We start from the raw sequence: 18,593 nt of genomic DNA, 5'->3' as shown, positions 1-18,593 counted from the left end.
ATGTTTTATTTTCCAAAAAAAAAAAAACATCAGTTTTTAAACATTAAACATAGCTTTTGTGAAAAAAGCACTTCACAAAATCAAATAAGTTAGGTCAGCCCTTCTATGGTTATCTCAAGTTTATTTTTTAAGGGCATTTTCATCAGCTGTTTTACACCTAACACAGCCCTTCAGCACAGTAACGGGACATAAATCTTTTTGTTTTTTGCATGTTTTTCTATTATTATTTTTCTTTTTTTTTAAAAATAAAAGCTTGGTGACCAAAAATGTTATTGCTAAAGCTTCTTTTTTCAGGTCATAATTTAAGGTCATTTATAAGCAGCGCAGTTGGTTTCCTGATACGTTAAATCTGCAACGAGAGACTGTCAAACACTAAAAAGTTGCGAAGATGAAGTCGCTTCTCATTCGCCAGAGGCCTTCAGCCTCGTAAAACAGCCGAAAGCTGAAAGACATTTTACAAGAAACTATTCAACTTTTGAGGAAAAGTTTTCTGGCGGAGATGGGAGGAAAGCGGCTACAGCTAAAGCTTAAAGCAGAGTAGAGTAAGTCTGTGTTTTCGTTTATATTGTTTAGTCTATACTAGGACATTATCACATACTGAGACACACTGAACATTTAATGTTGTGCCTCCCAAGGTGGTTTGATTTTTGTTGAAAGGACAAAATGGCTCTTCTTAACATTTGGGTTGTGACTCCTAACGTAACCTGGCTTTAATGCAGAGGGCGCCGACTGGATTTCTCACTCATCCAGTTGTGTTTTTGTTATGTGCCACCGCAGACTGTCCGGGCGCTGCACTTACCCACTTCCAAGTTCCACCCTTTGCGTTCCGTCAACATTACGCTATAAATTAAATATTTAGAAAATCGATTTTTGACGTTGAATGAATCGATTCAGAATCGTCCACATCCGATATATAGATATAGGACATGTGGCCCCTACAAAGTCCTAAATACATGGCCATACACAACCACCCATCCACTCACCCACACCCACACACACCCCATCACTCAAACAAGAGGCAATGAGTATAGAGACGTCGAGTGCTATACTGGGTCTTAAACCTGTCTATCCTAATCCAATGACCTCCAGATCCTGCAGTAGATGCGGGTGCTCAACATGCAGGGAAAGCATCTCTATCAGGCATAATTTAATAAAGTACGCCTCTCTGAGAGGAACCTTCACTTGTGTACACTACACACACCACGGTACGCTCTGACAGAGAGCCGGAACACAAACACAACAGATCCATCATCATTTTCTGAAGCACAGCCACATCAGTTCCACTCGATGCCTAGCAGTCTCTCTGTTACATAGAGGCAGAGGGAAAATCAATGAGGTGCTATTTTTGAGCGTTAAACCTGGATATCAATACATGCGGCGTTTCATTTTCAAGGCTGAATCCATTACAGTGCTGGAGGAGGATGGGTTTTTATCCCTGACTTTAGGAAGGCAGCACTTTTGGGCAGGGTTATAAATCATACCTCGCCGCTCTCTTACTACCCGCACCTTTTCATTTCAGGAGCTTATTGAAAAAACTTTTTTTCATATTAATTCCTCCTGTAGCCAACAAGCGTTTGTGTCAACTGACAACAAGTCATTGGGCATGATAACCTAACGCCTCCTTCAAACACACAAGCATACACACACACACACACACACACACACACACACACACACATACACGGATAAAGGCCGTAAATTGGAGGTTGATGGCAGGAGGAGGGTGCAGGCAGGGAGTCTGTTAGAGAGAGAGAGAGAGAGAGAGAGACAGAGAGAGAGAGAGAGAGAGAGAGAGAGAGAGAGAGACAGAGAGAGAGAGAGAGATGAGATGAAGCCATCCATCATCCACCTGCCTCTCTCTCTGACACTGGGCGTCACGCTACACACTGCAAATCACACACAGCTACTGCCAGAGCCACAGCTTGTGCTCACTCTCTCTCTCTCTCTGCTCTGTTCTGTCACTTGCTTTCACACTGCCTTACTTTCCTTTCCTTTTTCCTTTAAAAATAAACCAATACCAACATACCTTCAGACACTAAAATCTGTATACACATCTTTCTCTCTGTTCTCTACATCCTCCTCTACCTGCAGGCAAAGCTAAAACCTGCCCAAACCACTTCCACTCTCTCAAGCAAGCAAGCTCCATGACAGATTGGAAAAAAACAACTCCAGCACTGCAAAACCGACCATAGAGGCTGAGAAAACTAAATCAAAGAGGTGTTTGTGTGTATGGGTTTGTGTTTGTGCGAATGCGTGACACACATGGTCCATGGTGTTTATGTTTATATAGTTTAGGACAATTTGCTGGCGTCAGAAAGCTCTCTCACGCTCAAACCAGGCTAACAACATTAACGCCTTATAATCAAAGTTGCATTCAGCACGCTAGAAAACTGTGACTAGGTCACCATGCTGGCTGAGGACCAAGTCAGCATACAGGTTTTGGCCCAATTACAGTTGTATCCCCAGGCAAATGACACGTTTTGTTGATTTTCTAAGTGAAAATAAGTGAACACATCCTCTGCAGAGGACATGTTTAAATATGGTATTTTTCTGAAATTAGTGCATAGATATTTCTCCAAAAAAAAAACAAAAAAACAAGTCCAACTCCATTTTTTGCAAATTATAGTTTTTCCAGCATTTGAGCTCAACAGCTGCCCCTTTACATTGTGCACAAATCTTCATGATGAATGGCCTAACACAAATGCTCCCAAATGACATGGAATAAAACGTGTTCACATTAATGTAAATTAAAAGTTAAGAATGTTTTTGCCCTTTCCTTATTCTGTAGAACCTATTTTCATCTCTACAGGTTGTGAAAGAGGTGCTGGTTCCTCTAAAATTTGGTGCCAGATCTAATCTGGAAGCTACCGGATCTGGACTGAGCTGTGTGCAACAATTCCTCGTTCGGTCAAAAGGGATTTTAACATCCTGTAGAGCTTGACCAAGCTTGCATCAGTTGCGATGAAAGAACACATTTATCAGAGCAACATGGGAAGGTCAATTGGTTTCAACTTTTTGCAAGTCTCTTTTTTGCACAGCTATGTGAACAACTTACACAGTCAGTATATCATTCTAGTGTTGGAGAGAGAGAATGACCCCAACCCCTCTCTGCAGGGACAGTGGTCAATTGCATTGCCTAAGGGCTCTAAGCCACAGGTGGCGTATGGCACAGCTGGGATTTGATCTCTAGACCTCTGCAATGTTTTAACCGATGCAGCAATGTACAGTTGGGGCACATAGCAAAGTTCAGCTGTCAGTCGTACCTGGCACTCCTGGCGGGGTTTTGAGAAACTTGCCGTTGAAATGCTGAATCACCACATCACATTTCTCAGTGGATTCCATCCTGTGTGTGTGAGAGAGAGAGTGAGAGAGAGAGAGAAAAAAAGAAGAAGAAGAGGTAAGTTTTGTATAAGCAGTGGTGAGCTTCTCAAAAGTATTGCTACTTTGAATGCTGGATCAAAATGATTAGAGATGGTTCCAAACCTGACCTTTATTCAGTAATGGATTAAAGCAAAGCTGTTGGGCTTGTATTTACATCCAGCAGGGGAAATTATATATGGGAAAGTGGGGGGAGAGAGAGAGAGAGAGAGAGAGAGATGTATTTAGTGTTTGTCTCTTGCTGGCTGGAGTCTTGATTTAGCTCGGCTCTCTAGTGTGTATCTTCTCTTCTGTGAGGCCTCATTCAGCTCTGTTCACCCAATCATGGCTGAATGGCTAATTGGTTGGCTGGGTCGCAAACACGCAGGGAAGCGTGCACACACACACGCGCACAGTGAGTGGTGGAGCATGAGTCTCTGCTGGGATCTCTTACACAGCCAGTGACCCTGAACACCAGCCAGCATGCCTCACACGTGCCACAGTGAGGAGAGTGAGAAGACAGAAAGAAAGAAAGAAAGATAGACTGAAAACAAATACACACATCTCTGTTGAAGACATTCTGCACCATTCAGTATTGAGGCTGGCAAGCACAATGCAGCTAATGCAGTAGTCACCCGCCCGGCTCTTGTAGTTCCACCTCCAAACAAAGCTTATTCCAACCCTAATCAACCACCTGCTCCCTGTAATCAATGTTTATTTCAGAGGGCCTTTACAAGCTGGATGAGATGTTTTTGGGGTTTCTGATTTTTGTTGGGTTGGAGATGAACTGGAGTGATTGGAGTGATGTGCGTGTCCATTCCTACCTGGCAAAGCCGACTCCTCGGCTGACACCGCTGGCGTCTCGCAGTATCCGTGTGGAGATGACGTGGCCGAAAGGTTTCAGCATGTTCTCCAGCTCCTGCTCATCCATGGACACAGGCAGGTTGGAGATGTACAGATTAGTGGGGTCCTGCTCCTGTTGCTGTGGAGAAATAAACATATGTTTGTTAGACCATCAATCTCGACTACATAAAGTGCCATTTCAATGGTGATGCCATTGATACCACCACAGATGCAGGTGAGCTAAAAGAAACTTTGTGAAATTATATTTTTCAGATAGCATACATATTTTTCAGGGGTATACAGTACCAGTTTAGACACTTAAAATACACAGTAAATTTACAGTAACTTAATGACAGCAGAGTTACCAGGTAGTTACTGACAGTGCTCTATAATGCTTGTAATGAAATATTGTACTATATTTTTAATTGCAGTTAAAAATACCACCAACACACAAAGTAAACATGTGTTACATGCATGTTCTAAGCTGCAAAAGTCAGTGTTTGTGCTAGAGCTGTTTAATATTAAACTCCATGTGGGAAAAGGAATGAGCACCACTCGGTGCTAACACGACATAAATTCAACAGTGACTGAATTCCACAGTTAGCTGGAATTAGCATTATCATAGCAGTGCTAATCAGATAATTACAAAGAAAAAGGACACTTTCACAGTGAAATGTTAAAGTCTGATATATAATAACATGTATGACAAAAAAATAAAATCCCATTAACGCACTTGAATATTACATGTTTTATTTTATGCTAGGTTGTGCCAGGTAACCTAGCACGTCATTAGATAGGCCAATGTTGGCTAAAATCACCACTTCTTTAGCGTACATTTGTTGTTTACTCTGGTTCATAGATATTAATGCAGCTCAGCTCTTCTAACATTTAAACAACAGAACTAAAAAATAAATCACGGTGAAGACGTTCCTTAGCTGCCTTAGAAAAGAACCTTTAGAGCCTTGTTTACAATAAAGTTGATGATACTGCATGATTTTATAACAATACTGTAATACAATAATACAATAAAATTACAGTAGCCATACAAAAAGGTGTTTGACACTGTATAATCTGTGTGTACTATAAATGTTTTCCCAGAACCCAACCAGGGATGCTATATAAAACTGCAAAACACATTTAAAGTTTTCTACTGGCTTGAACACAATACATCCTTTACAGTGTTCTCTGAATAGCTGTCCCTTAACTTTGACTGGTAGTGGACATAAACCGCACCTTTTGAACACCCCCTTATAAAGACACACTTTCATGCCTGTGTCCTCTACATTCTCATGGCTGAATTTGTGTGCATACTTTCAAAAATTTCAAACCCGTCTCTTTTTATCTTAGTTATCCCCTCTGGTTTGGGGCCGAGCTCTGAGCCGACTGCTGGAAGCGGGGAATGAAAGGGCCACGGGGTGAGCAGAGGAGTGAGCTGTAGAAAGTGAAAGCTGTGGAAATAAAGAACAGGGAGAGCTGGGGGCTTTCACACCATGGCACACACTCTCCCTCAGCTGCTGGAACACACTGCTTTATCGAGGGCCTCTTACAGTGAGACCACTAGGCTGGCTAATGGGGGACGGAGAGGAAGGAGGAGTGGATACAAGCACTGAGAACTTTAGGAACTAGTGTGTGTGTGAGAGAGAGAGTGGGTGAAGAAGGGGGAGAGTGAGAGAGAGAGCGAGAGAGAGAGCGAGAGAGAGAGAGCGAGAGAGAGAGAGCGAGAGAGAGAGAGCGAGAGAGAGAGAGCAAGAGAGAGAGAGCGAGAGAGAGAGAGAGAGAGAGAGAGAGAGAGAGAGAAAGGGAATTAAGCAAAAATGACCAGCAAAATGTGTTTGGACACCTAGAGAGTGCTCTATCTAGGGGCATGTAACTTAATGGGGCGATGGAGAGATGCATTTCCCCCAGTGCTGAAATGATGCAACTGTACCCAACACCACCTCACTCACCAAAATAGAGGCTAAAAAATAAAGAATTAAACAAAGCAGGAAACAGAATTGTTGAGACACATTATGGGTCTAATGACAACAACAACTAAGACCGGAAACATACTTCATGAAAACAGGCAAACGCAAATGGCGATGCCGTGCCACTGTCCAGACTCACTGTGCGGTCTTATTTGACTGACACTCAAGGGGACGACAGACTGCCAATCCTCCAAATACCCCACTGAGCTAGCCCATCGGTCTCACTGTGAGGCCCTCACTGAAGTAGTACATTCCAGCAGCTGAGGGAGAGTTTGTGGTATGGCATGGAAGCCCTCAGCTCTCCCCATTCTGTAGAGTCAGTAAAACAGATCTGCTTTTGTTCCAATGGCTTCAACAACAATGAGCATGTTGACAGCTGAGGGGTATGTTCTTTGTCTGTTGCATAGGTAAAAAATAAAAGATTAAACAGAACGTGGGATGCGTAGCTGCTGAATTGCTCTCAGAGGAAGGATGGAGAGCATATTTTCTGACATATCCAAGGGTTATGCCCACTACAGTGCCCCTCACTAAAATGCTCAGAATGCAGCTTGTGTTTTCATTGCATTATGAACTACACTCTGATATTTTATTATGCAACAAAGTGTGAAATCAAATTTGTGTACTTCATAAGGTATGATTCTGGCCTAAGGGGTATATTAATAGCTTTAGAAGGGAGCTGGAGCTGTGTGTGTCTTAAGTTGGCAGTTCTCCTCTTTGTTAATCCTTGAAAATCAAAAGAGTCACCACAACACACCTTTAAAATGTTGTGTCTAAACTTCAAATTTCATGTTAAACTAGAGACGTTTCCGACAATATGCCGTGTGATATAGTGTGCTGTATATCCCTCTCACATCCCAGGATCTACACTACATCTGCAGAGTCACCTCTATTACCCACCCATCAGATTACAGTGCAGCAATGTTCAATGGCCATTTTTTCTACACATTTGTTTATTTTTTGTTGCTGTCATCACTTGATAGCCAGTTGGAAGCCAATCAATACTGAAAATCCAAGTGCAACAACAATTTATTCAGGATTGGTGCTGAAATGTTATCAATGCGTCTTGAAAGCAGTGATGACGAGGCCAGAGACACATGAGAACTATCAGGAATGTGCATCTTTACAGCAAGATAGCAACATTTATCACCAGTTACAGCCTGAACTAAAAATGTCTATTGACAGCGCTGATAATAATGGTCACAGACATGCAGACAATAGAGGCTTAGAGCAACATTTGTAAGTTGTTTTTATTTCTATTCCTGCCTAATATATGTAAGTTTATGTGCAATTATATGCCTTGCTACTGTAACGCTGCAATTTCCCTGCAGGATCAATAAAGTTCTGTCTATCTATCTGTCTATCCATCTATCGAAGTGATTGATTGGTCATTTAAATTGATCTATGTATGTTTACATTGTTTTTCAGTAGAAATGTGAAAAAATGAGTTCCATATGCATTTGCATATTATTTTCCATCTTAAATATTGAATAAATTTGTGTTAATAAAGGGTTTTAATGAAAGAGTGAGCTTGCGCTGAATCAAAGCATACAACATTTGATAATAGTGAAATAGATCAAGTTACATATAAAGATATGACCAGCCAGCAACTTTTAGGCTTAGATTCTAAGTGCTTGCAGTCAAAGTTAATGTTCTTAAAAAACTGTTAGACTTACAGAAACACAGTGTAAATTCTTTTATGCTCCAGGTGACTAGATTATAATATAGAATGGTATGTGGATCTGTCTATTGCTATTTAAAGAATTATAACTTTGTAAAGAGTCTGCTAATGTAATGCTAGCTCCCTTAGTCTAACATAATTAGCATGTATGCTAGCACTGTCCCATTTCTGTCCCCCTCAATCATAAAAGAAGTTATGGCCTTGGCTCTGTCCATCTCTCTGAAGCCCATACTAGAACAAGCTGCAGAAAAAAAAGGACCAGGACAAATCATAAGATGGTTGGTGAGACGAAGGGCACAGGCATAAAAAGCTCAGAGCGGGATCAGTATATAGAGGAAGAGAGAGAGTGAAATGGGGGTGGTCAGGAGCAAGACAAATACGCCGATTAGCGAGAGAAATGGAGAGTTGGAGCTCAACAGAAAGCGAGAGCAGGGATGGAAGGGGTTAGTGAGACTGATGGCTTCCTGCTGGGAGTTAAGAGCGCTGTTTGACGTGCATGTCTGCAGATAGCACATTGCGCTGTATTGCGGCTAAAGGTTCATATGCATCCCAGCCCTGCAGGGGACAATTACTCCTTTATTAAGTGAATGTGATTAAAAGAGCAACAGCAGTGCTTTTAATGCCACGTAAAATGGCACGGCGCTCTTCACAGGCCAACTGTTCCCTCCACCCACTCCCCCCTTTCTATCACACCGTAATACGCCGCACCTCTTTAATAATTATATTTGAGCCGGTGCCTTACAGGAAAAAAGATTCTAATATATTTGTCACTCTATTCAAATCTTAGGCTTGCAGAAGAGTGACAGGTTGGAGGATCATGCCAGTTATGAGGAAGGGAAATACATTCTGAATGTCAATATAAAGAAGAGCAAAGAATTCCTGAAGAACTGACTTTGCCAGAAGTATGAATGATTTATGAATTTGAAATGAAAACACCGCCTCTTCCCTCAAGGCCCCTGAACAAGATTTGAAAAAGGCTTGAGTTATGCCTTGGTCTGGGGGAAAGAAAAAACCTTCTGAGGATCAGAGAGCTTCTTATGTTACTCCAAAACGTTCTAGCATGATCATGCTTTGGTTTATAGCTATCCTATATTACTATTCTCAAACTGTCAGTGAACAAACTACATGTAGGTTACGATTATAGCCTGAAGATAGACTGTTCCTTTTCCTCCTTCTCTCTAAGCTTTAGCTATTATGTGCTTCACACTGGAATATAAACCACGACTTCAATCTCAGGAAGAAAGAGAGAATGATTGTTTCTTAACTTCTTTGATTCTCAGATGTCACCTCTAGCATGAATAACCTTCTCTGCCAAAAATGACTCTATAGTAATCACACTTGCAGTGCTGTATGTATGTATATGTGTGTCTGTGTGTTCCTCTGGGAATATAGTCCTGGATTTTGTCTTATGACACATGCATGTCCTCACACTCACATGCACCCACTCTCACACATACTACAGCTGTATGCAGAAGTTTGAACACCGCTAGTCAAATTATGCTGTGCTGATTTTCTAAGTGAAAAGTTAACGCATCCTCTACAGGAAACAAACTTAAATATGGCACCTTACTGCTAATTGTAGTGCACAATTTCTATTGATTTGCTGATCTTAAACATAAAAAATACATAACAATCTGCCATAGGTTTTGCACAGGCCAGATTTTACATTTTTAAAATTATAACCATAACTGTGCATTAAAATGCAAGTTCTCTGTAAAGCGTGTATGTATTAACCTATTTTCTCTTACAAAATCAATAAAGCATGTATTTTGACCAGGGCGTCCAACCTTTTGCATAAGACTGTATATATTCATATATACACTCATATATATATATATATATATATATATATATATATATACATATATATATATATACACACACACATACATACAGCTAAGAGTTATAGATCAAACATGCTGGTCAGTGGAGCTGACAGTAAGCTCACATGGAACTCATCAGATCTATCAAAAACACCCACGCAGCTCTCACACACACTCTCTTTTCTGGTTGCATTGCCATCTTTGTATAGACTTTCAGTGACCCATGTTATACTGTAGCTAAGTAATGAAGTGCATACACATACACCTAACACTAACTTTATCTCGAGTCAGAATGTTTTTAATATTTAAATAATTAACATTTAAAAAAAACTGAACAGTAAATTAGAATTTTTACTGTGTTAGCTGCTCTTTACTGTTATACATTCTCATACTGAAGAACGAGATGTCTGAACTTCACCCGACAGCAGTGTAGAACATAGTCAGAGTTTCTTATCTGTTTACACAAAGTCGAAGAGAAGCTCCTCATAGCATTGTCAGAGAGTTTCTAGCGCTCAATAGAACACAGTACAAAACACAGCTATAGCACATAGTAAGTGTCACAGTAAAGCATTGCCAAACAACAAGCTTGGATTTATTTTACTCGTTACTTAATGGAATAAAAGTTTTAACATAGTGAATTTATCAGGTTTGGCATAGGCTAATCTCAGCCACAGATGCTCCTCCCACGCAGAAATGGAGCACCTGACACATTTTGCACACAAAGCTGGACACAACTATCAGGATTTTGTCAGATGCATTTTGATTGACTATCCACACCTCATTGTAAATGTTCTTCTGTGCAGCGTCCCATCATTCGAAATGGGAAAGTTTTCTTTTTAGAGATTAGTGCTAGTCAGCAATAGTGAACCTGTCTGCACTGGATATTTTGATAAAAAGTAAACCTTTTAGAGCAAGATAAATAACTTTCATAATTGCCTCCCCCAACATGCTGCACCACAACAGCAGGCTGTGATTGGTCATTTTGCTAGTCAAACAATAGACTTTACCTAACAAGGTGTGCAGTTCTTGACTACATTTTGCAGTGAGAAACATCAGACTCTCTGCCAACAGGCTCAGAGCACTTAGGCTGCTTTCATACCTACCTTGTTTGGTACAGAACTATCAAAGCTTTTCTTTAGTTTGGTTAATTTTGACAGATGTGAACACTTGACCCAAACTTGGGTGTGCACTAAACAAACGAACCGCGATCTGGCAAAAATCACGGGTCTTGTTTTGATTCCAAATGAACCTTGGTTCAGTTAGCATTTTTATGTCGGTCCACACCAAACGAGAGAAATCAACAACACAGCATTATTTTCTGCTTCTTATAGCAGCACATCAGCACTGTACTGTCCACATAATCTGTCTGTTTTAACATCTGATTTTTTATAGATGCTCAAATTGTTCTTGCAGCATGAGCTGCTACTAATAACAGAAGATGAGCAATAAAATAACAGCTGAGCAATGTCTTCGATTTTGGTTAGACAGTAGTATATGTGGTATAGTATATGCGTAGTATATGTGTTAAGTGTCTTTCATGGCAAGTAGGATTTTTTTGGCTTGAAATGTGGAAAATGTGAGAGTAACAGAGCACTTGCAAGCTTTCTGACCAATAAACAAGAACTTGCATGTATGATCTGGTGCACTTTAGCTGTTGCAGTGTGAAACCAACTGAACCAAATGAAAGATACAATGTAACAAAAACCCAAACTCTAGTTCAGACTTTAGAAAATGAACGAGATGTGAAAACAGCTCACTGTTAATTCACTGTGTCTGAGCTAAAATGAATAAGGTGAACTATGTTACAATGCAACTAGCTGAGTAATGTTAGCTGGTGATAAGCATTAGCAAAGTCTTAAGCCACATCACCTACTATGAATTTGTGGTCTGGGTTTGTTATAGCCCTGCAATAGTAAGATACTAAGATGCTAAATAATGTCAATGGGCCTCATTCATTAAATTTCTTCTGGAGAAAGGTCCTAAGAAAATCTCTGTCAGATTCATAATGTGTTCCTAAATCACAGAATTGTTCGCACCTTTGTGCTCTTGAGTGTGTAGATTTTATTCTTACCCAAGAACAAATCCCAAATAAGAAAACACTGAATGTCAGAATTTTTGTGAAAACTGTGTTAGTTGGTTTCTAGTTCTTCTTAAGGGCCTCAATTTCAGAAGAAATTTCTTCCTAAGGGCCTCTCTCTGGTTTCTGGTGGCAGTGGCTTTATGTGTCTGGGATGGGGTAGCCTGTAGAATTTATTTATTTATTTATTTATTTATTTTTTGGAAGGGGGGGGTTATTTGAACATTTTTAAAATAATTCTATACAAATTCAAATATTAAATTTGGCTGAAATGCCTTTTCTTAACATCAACTTCTCTAACCAAATTCTTTTTTTTTGTTTGTACCAAATAATAATAACGTTTTTCATAGACAAATATGTCTTGTATATCCTTCTCTGTTGGTTATTTGTTTTTTACCGAAATTGCCCATAATTATTTTTAAAAAATGTTTTCCATTAACCTCCATTCAAAGCTGAGAATGCTTTCCTCTCTCCTGCAATGTTGTTGTCGCAATGGTGTTAATATACACAGCACAGCACATAATGAAAGTAGGAAATCTGCAGAGAACAATGTTAAGGCCATCATTACCTCACGCCCTGACAGTACATAAAACAGAATGCCAAAGTGATTGCATATTTAAAAATTACAGCTGAATCTGGCATCATAGCACATTAGAGTTAGTTCTGTCCTTGCATGTGAGTGTTTGAGGATATTTCAGTGAGCATCTGTGAATGTCATTAGACCTTGGACACTAGCTGGACCTCTGTCTGCCCTCACTGGCCTGACCACTCCTATTTTAAACTTCATTAAGCAGTAACTACTCTCTGCAGCACTGCTTCCTCTAGTAAACAGGCTTACTTACACTGATGCTGCATGTCCTTGAGGCAGTTGTAACGCTACTAAGAAAGAGATTCGCTGTCCAAATAATCTATTAATAGTTTATGAATGATTAAAGACTGTGTTATAAATACTTAATGACATCTAAACCCCCTTTTGCCCCCAATGGAATTGCATTATAAAACCTGCACAGAGGTGAAATCAAGGTCAGATTCTTCCATGGTGGATAAAATGTGGTCTAGAGCAGTGTTTCTCAACCTGGGGCTAAGATCACTTTAGGCCTATTCATTTTGGGCCTGTATTTCAGGAATAATTTTCTATTTCAGATTCCACATTCTTCAACACCATTGTCACAATGCCATTATGAGCTAAGAGAGAGGCTACATAAGTTAAGGTGTGCATGCATTAAGTTGTAGAACGAAAAGTCTGTGCAGCAGTGCTTAGCCAAGCAGCTCACATAGCATCTCACCAGTGCTTAGTACTGGTTTTCATCGTATAAAAGGTAGACATATTGCTTTGTTCGGAATTACTATGTTGTGAAATGCAAAGAAGGCTGCAGTAGTGAGTTTCAGGGAAAATTATGAAATGTGAAGAATGTCGCTGCATGTTGAGCGGTAGGGTCACAAACCTTTTTGGAGAAATATCAAAGAAGAACTAATTTTGGTTAAATCAGCAGATCTTTTTTTTTTAAAGAGTTATTTTTGTAAATGAAATGTGTGAGTGTGAAGATTTTTAAAGCTGAAAAAACTTCCAGATAATGTAAAGGATCTATACCAAGTGAAGGTTTTTTCAGGTGAATGTAGGTCCTAGCCAAAGGGGTTCCTAAATAGTGAGACCACTTAGAAACCCATTATTTTAGTAGTGTAGACTTTACATTTGCCAGCGCATCCAACAGTTGTCCATGTTTTTCATATTGTACAGTGTGTGTTTGTGTGTGTGTGTGGACTCAAGGGCTGTTCCTGCAGTGAGGAGCTGTGTTCAGGGCTGTGTTCGGAGCTGTGTTTCACACTGTCTCACTCCCTGAGGACGGAAAAAGCTTCACCACGCCCTGGCTATCTCCCACACTGCTCCATTCATCGTGCCTGGGTTACAACCAGCGCTAACAACACTCACAAGAGGCCCATGCTGAGCCCATTAGCCGGGAGGGACTGCGCGCTCTAGTTGGAGCGCTGCCTGAGGAGGCCAACGGGGAGGATTTGGAAGCAAAGCTAGAGAGCCATACAAACATTACAGACACAATCAGGAGGGGAAAAAAAGAGCTGATTCAACCTATTAACTCCCATTATAGGAGAGTGTGAACACTTCCTGCTCTAACTGGGTGGTGTGTGGAGGTGTCTCATTTAATGAGGCACGTCTTTGTGCCATTCATTTCTGATTTGAGGGTTTTAAAAGCATAACCACCATGACCTTTTTCACAAGTCAGGATATTTGTGTAATTTGTGAAGAGTAATGGAACTGAAAAATACAAAGCCTTTTGGGTCTTGGAGTGGACATGGGTGGAAGCACTGTTGCCCTATAAGGGGGTTCTAATTTTTTTTTTTCTTTACAATGTACTCTCTTAGCAAAAAGGGTTTTATAGAGTACCAAAAAACTTCTATGACTTGTGACAATAGTGGAACCCTTTTTCATGTTGTATGGAATCATTTTTAAAAGCTTATTTACACAACCATATTGTCGCTGTCCAAAGAAAAACATGTATCTCCAAAATAGTCATTTTACAGGACAGGGTAAAAACGTTCTTTATTTGTAATGTAAGCCTATGGAAAGAGATTTTTTTCTAAGCAATTTTGGTGCATTTTTTTGGTCTGTTCATCATGATATTTTCACATAATGTGAAGAATGGCTGCTGTGCTCAAATGATGTAGCAAAGTGAAAAATCGCAAAGAAATGTGGGAGATATGTTTTTTCTTTGGACAGCGATGATACGCAACAGCCTTCCCATCTTAGAGAAGAACCCTTTAATAATGTTATGCATTCTAATGGTTCTTTGAGTTGTCATGGTTCTGTATATAAGCAATTTCTTTACCTTTGAAGAACCATTTTTAAGTGTGTAACTGCACTAAACTAATTACAAGTTAAAGTAATGTGTTAATACACTCAAAATGTGGGTTCATCAAGGGTTCTTTAGTGAAGGAAATGTCACATTTGAATGTTTAAATGGTTCTTTGCACAAATACTCAACCACTGTGATTTAATGTATTGCAAGTTAATGTATTGTAAGTTATATATATATGCCAGTAATATTTGACAACGTAATTGCAATATGGTGTTTTATCCATATCTTGCATATTAATGTGTGTTTAGCTTTGGTCAAGATGGCACGCATTTGTTCCAGTGTAAGTTCACTGGCACAATATGGCTGCCTACGAGGCTGAGAGGGACCTTCCTCCCATGGCTAAGAACTCTTTCCAGGCTGTGAGGCCTTTCCTGGCCAGCCGTTCAAGCTATTACAACGCAGCAACAAGGCTGCCTGGGCTGGCCACTAGAGCGACGCTACACTGCAGCTATGATTCCTCCCAGCCTGAGAAGACCTTCCCCTGCTGCTAGGGGACCTTCCCCTGCTTCTAAGTGATTCTGTTCTGGTCTGGAAAGCTTTCCCCTGCCAACTGAGGAACTGTGTGTGGGTTGTTTTGTTTATTGTTACTACTGTACAGTGTCCTTTGGTTTGGGAAAAGAGGTATATAAAATTAAACATCTTATCATTGTTATAAATCATTCCCAATTAATGCAGTACTCTAAAGCAGAAAGACTTCATATATATATATATACTTCTATATATAGATTTTAATGATATACCTAAATATATGCAGTGATATGATACACAAACCCTTCCAATTCAGCATTTAAGTGCTATACCTTTGTCTCTCTATGAAGTTGTCATGTACTGCACCTTCAGTGAGAAACGCTTCATAGTATGATCACACTGTGCAACATGGGAAACATAAATGATAGCTCTGTTTTCCATCCCATACCTTCTGAATCATGTCACTGCCAAATAATTCATTTCATCTTCATGACAAGCAAAAAATATATGGCATCTACAGTTACAGAACACGTTTGTAGTGGACTGACTGTTGCTGTTCTTGAGAGATCATTTGCTGAGTCATAAAGAACCGGTAGCAAAATGTGATGCATAATATATTGGCTGTTAAATACTAGTGTGAAACTGGCCTCTGCAAACAGATCTTGCAGAATGCTGCAATTTGCAAAGCCTCTAACTAATCAGAATGTTTTTACTGGGTGCTGTGAGCATTCAGACCAATCCCAGTTCCAGTTGAGAGTCTCTGTAGGAGTTCTGATGAATTAAGTCTTTCATGTCAGAGTAATTCAGGTTAATCTTTAATGATGTCACATTATTGGTTGACCAATGTGTTTTTAATCATAATAGCTATCCTGCTATGGCTGTGTTGACCTCTGAAGAGACATGACATTGTTCAGCAGCACTAAACCTCCAAAATCAGACTGCATGATATATAGTCACCCAGGAGATTGCGTTATTATTTTTACTCTTGTGATTTTACTGTTTGTAGTAGACAAGTTAATGAGCTTATAACAGCTAAGTTAGCTCCTTGGCTAATTGCAGCTGCACACAATCCATGCCAACCACACCAGTTATCTACACTTTATGTACTGAACTCAGTGTGCAAGCACTATGCTGTCATAAGTATGTAATTATCTGGCATAATTATGCTTACTTTAAAACTTATACTGTTTATGGTTTGCAAGTTAGTTAGCTTGCTAACAGCACTAATATGGAGTATTTTGTTTTCGTTGCCAATGTTCCAGTCTGGCCTCGATCACGCCAATTTTGCAAGGTGACTTGAACTTCAAAGGTCTAGAGTTACTGCAGCTTAATGCAGTAGCAAACTATCCAAACATGGACAAGAATTATTGCTGTGATACTGACTATAGATTATTTGTGATATATTCAATAAACCTGATTTAGGGTGGCTCTGACACTACATGTAATTATCAAAATTACTAACCCAGCTGTGAAACAGCCTGTTTCTCCATGCTGTGTTTAAGAATGTGATAAAAGATGGAATTTTACTGATGCTATTGATTCCTGGTAAACGCCTGCGACTTTAATCAGAGTTGCCATCAACAGCTGTTCTCTCATTTAGACCTAATCACCACATCAGTGGCATGAATCTGCTTTAAGGGCAGATAAAAGAGCAGAGTCATTGGTGTGTGTGTGTGTGTGTGTGTGTGGAAATGCTATGCGTGTTACACAGAGAAGAAGATGGAGATGATTTCAGTGCACCTGCACACCAACCTAGCAAGGTATAAGTGTTGTGTGTGTGTTTATGTGGCAAGCGAGGTGTTACTGTAAGTGAGGATGTAAATGTGCTGATACTGTCTGTGGTTTCCCTGCAACCACAGCTAAATCCAAAAATGGAAGGCACAGTTCTCTGCTGCAATACATACTTGTTGTAGAGAGATATCACACCATTCTCATCTGTCGCACCTTCTCTCTCTCTTTTCTATCTCTACCTCTTTCCTTCTCTGTATGTTTACACTCTTTTTGACGCCTCCTTCACTCTCGAGCTCTCCCTGTGGCACTCTCGCCAAACGGTCACCATAAAGATTAGCAGCCCATGACCCACAAAAAATGCGTGCGACTCAATGGCTGTGAGTTTGAGCACATGCTGTATATCTCTCTCTATCATCTTGCTCTGTCTCACTTCCTCTATATGTCTCTCTCTCACTTTCCCGCTATCACACTTTCTCTCTCTCTCGCATCTTCTTTTCTCACTTCCCCCTCTTTTTCTCACTCCTAGTTTCTGTCTCTCTTCCTCTCTTTCACTCGTTCTGTCTTCTCCATTTCTAATTCTCTCTTTTGCTCTCTCCCTCTCACGTTCTCTCTCATTCGCTTTCTCTCCTTGTTCTCTCTAGCTCTCTCACTCTTGCTTTCCCTCTCTTTCTCTTGCTTTTTCACACTGTCATTCTTTCTCCCCTCCCTCTTTCTCACTCTTACTTTCTGTCTCTCTGCCTTTCTTTCATTCTCTCTCTGTCTCCTTCTCTCATTCGCTTTCTCTCCTGCTCTCTCTCTAGCTCTCACTCTCTTGCTCTTTCACTCTTTTATTCTCTCTCCCCTCCCTCTCATTAGCTCTTACTCTCTCTCCACCCTCGCTCAATCTATCTTCTTTTCTCACTTCCCCCCCTTTTTCTCACTCCTAGTTTCTGTCTCTCCTTCTCTCTTTTACTCATTCTCTCTCTGTCCCCTTCTCTCTCTCCCTCCCTCTCTTTTGCTCTCTCCCTCTCAAGTTCTCTCTCATTCGCTAGCTCTCATTCTCTTGATTTCTCTCGCAATCTTTCTCTAGCTCTTTCACTCTTTAATTTTTTCTCCCTCTTACTTTGTGTCTCTCTCCCTCTATTTCACTTGTTCTCTTTCTCCTTCTCTCTCTCTCTAAATCTTTCTTTTTCTCTCTCCCTCTCACATTTGCTTTCTCTCCTTTTCTCTCTCTAGCTCTCACTCTCTTGCTTTCTCTCTCAATCTTTCTCTTCCTCTTTCACTCTCTCTTATTCTCTCTTCCCTCCCTCTCATTAGCTCTTACTCTCTCCACCCTCGCTCACTCTCTCTTGCACTTTCTCAGTCTTTCTTTCTCTCTGTCGCTTTCTCTCACTCACTCTGTCTCTGTCACTTTCTCTCTCTCACTCTTTTTTAGCTCTCCCTCTCTCACCCACTTCTCCTCTCTCTCGCACACTCTCTCTCTCCCTCCCTCTCTTTGCTCATTCTCTCTCTTTCTCTCTATGGCACCCATCCATCACTCTCATCTCTCAGCCATGTTTGCTGGGAGCCAGATGAATTTATGATGCATTACCTTGTTAAAGAGGCACAACTGGCACAGGAGAGCTTACATGCTACGCAGTGTGTGCATGCGCACGCCGCATTTGTGTTTGTGTGTGTGTGTGTGTGTGTGTGTGTGTATACAAATGCAATGTGATGTATAATGCTAATGACCATGATTGTGTTGCTGTTATACAGTATGTGGGTGTTATATTGTGTTTGAAAAGACATCCTAAAGAATAA

General features: G+C 40.4%; 1 protein-coding gene across 1 annotated transcript in view; it reads right to left on the bottom strand.

Annotated features, from left to right (window-relative positions):
* The window catches only part of rbms3 (RNA binding motif, single stranded interacting protein), a 165,042-nt gene that overhangs the window by 45,578 nt on the left and 100,871 nt on the right, over nucleotides 1-18,593 (bottom strand). The window contains exons 5-6 of the mRNA XM_036587667.1: nucleotides 4,182-4,339; nucleotides 3,264-3,343 (exon numbers count right to left, since the gene is read on the bottom strand). Of these exons, the coding sequence (XP_036443560.1) occupies nucleotides 3,264-3,343; nucleotides 4,182-4,339 (238 nt within the window). The remainder of the gene's footprint in view (nucleotides 1-3,263; nucleotides 3,344-4,181; nucleotides 4,340-18,593) is intronic.

The sequence above is a fragment of the Colossoma macropomum genome, unplaced genomic scaffold, assembly GCF_904425465.1.
Source record: "Colossoma macropomum unplaced genomic scaffold, Colossoma_macropomum, whole genome shotgun sequence".
Lineage (NCBI taxonomy): Eukaryota > Metazoa > Chordata > Actinopteri > Characiformes > Serrasalmidae > Colossoma > Colossoma macropomum.
This window is presented reverse-complemented; position numbering and strand designations above follow the sequence as displayed.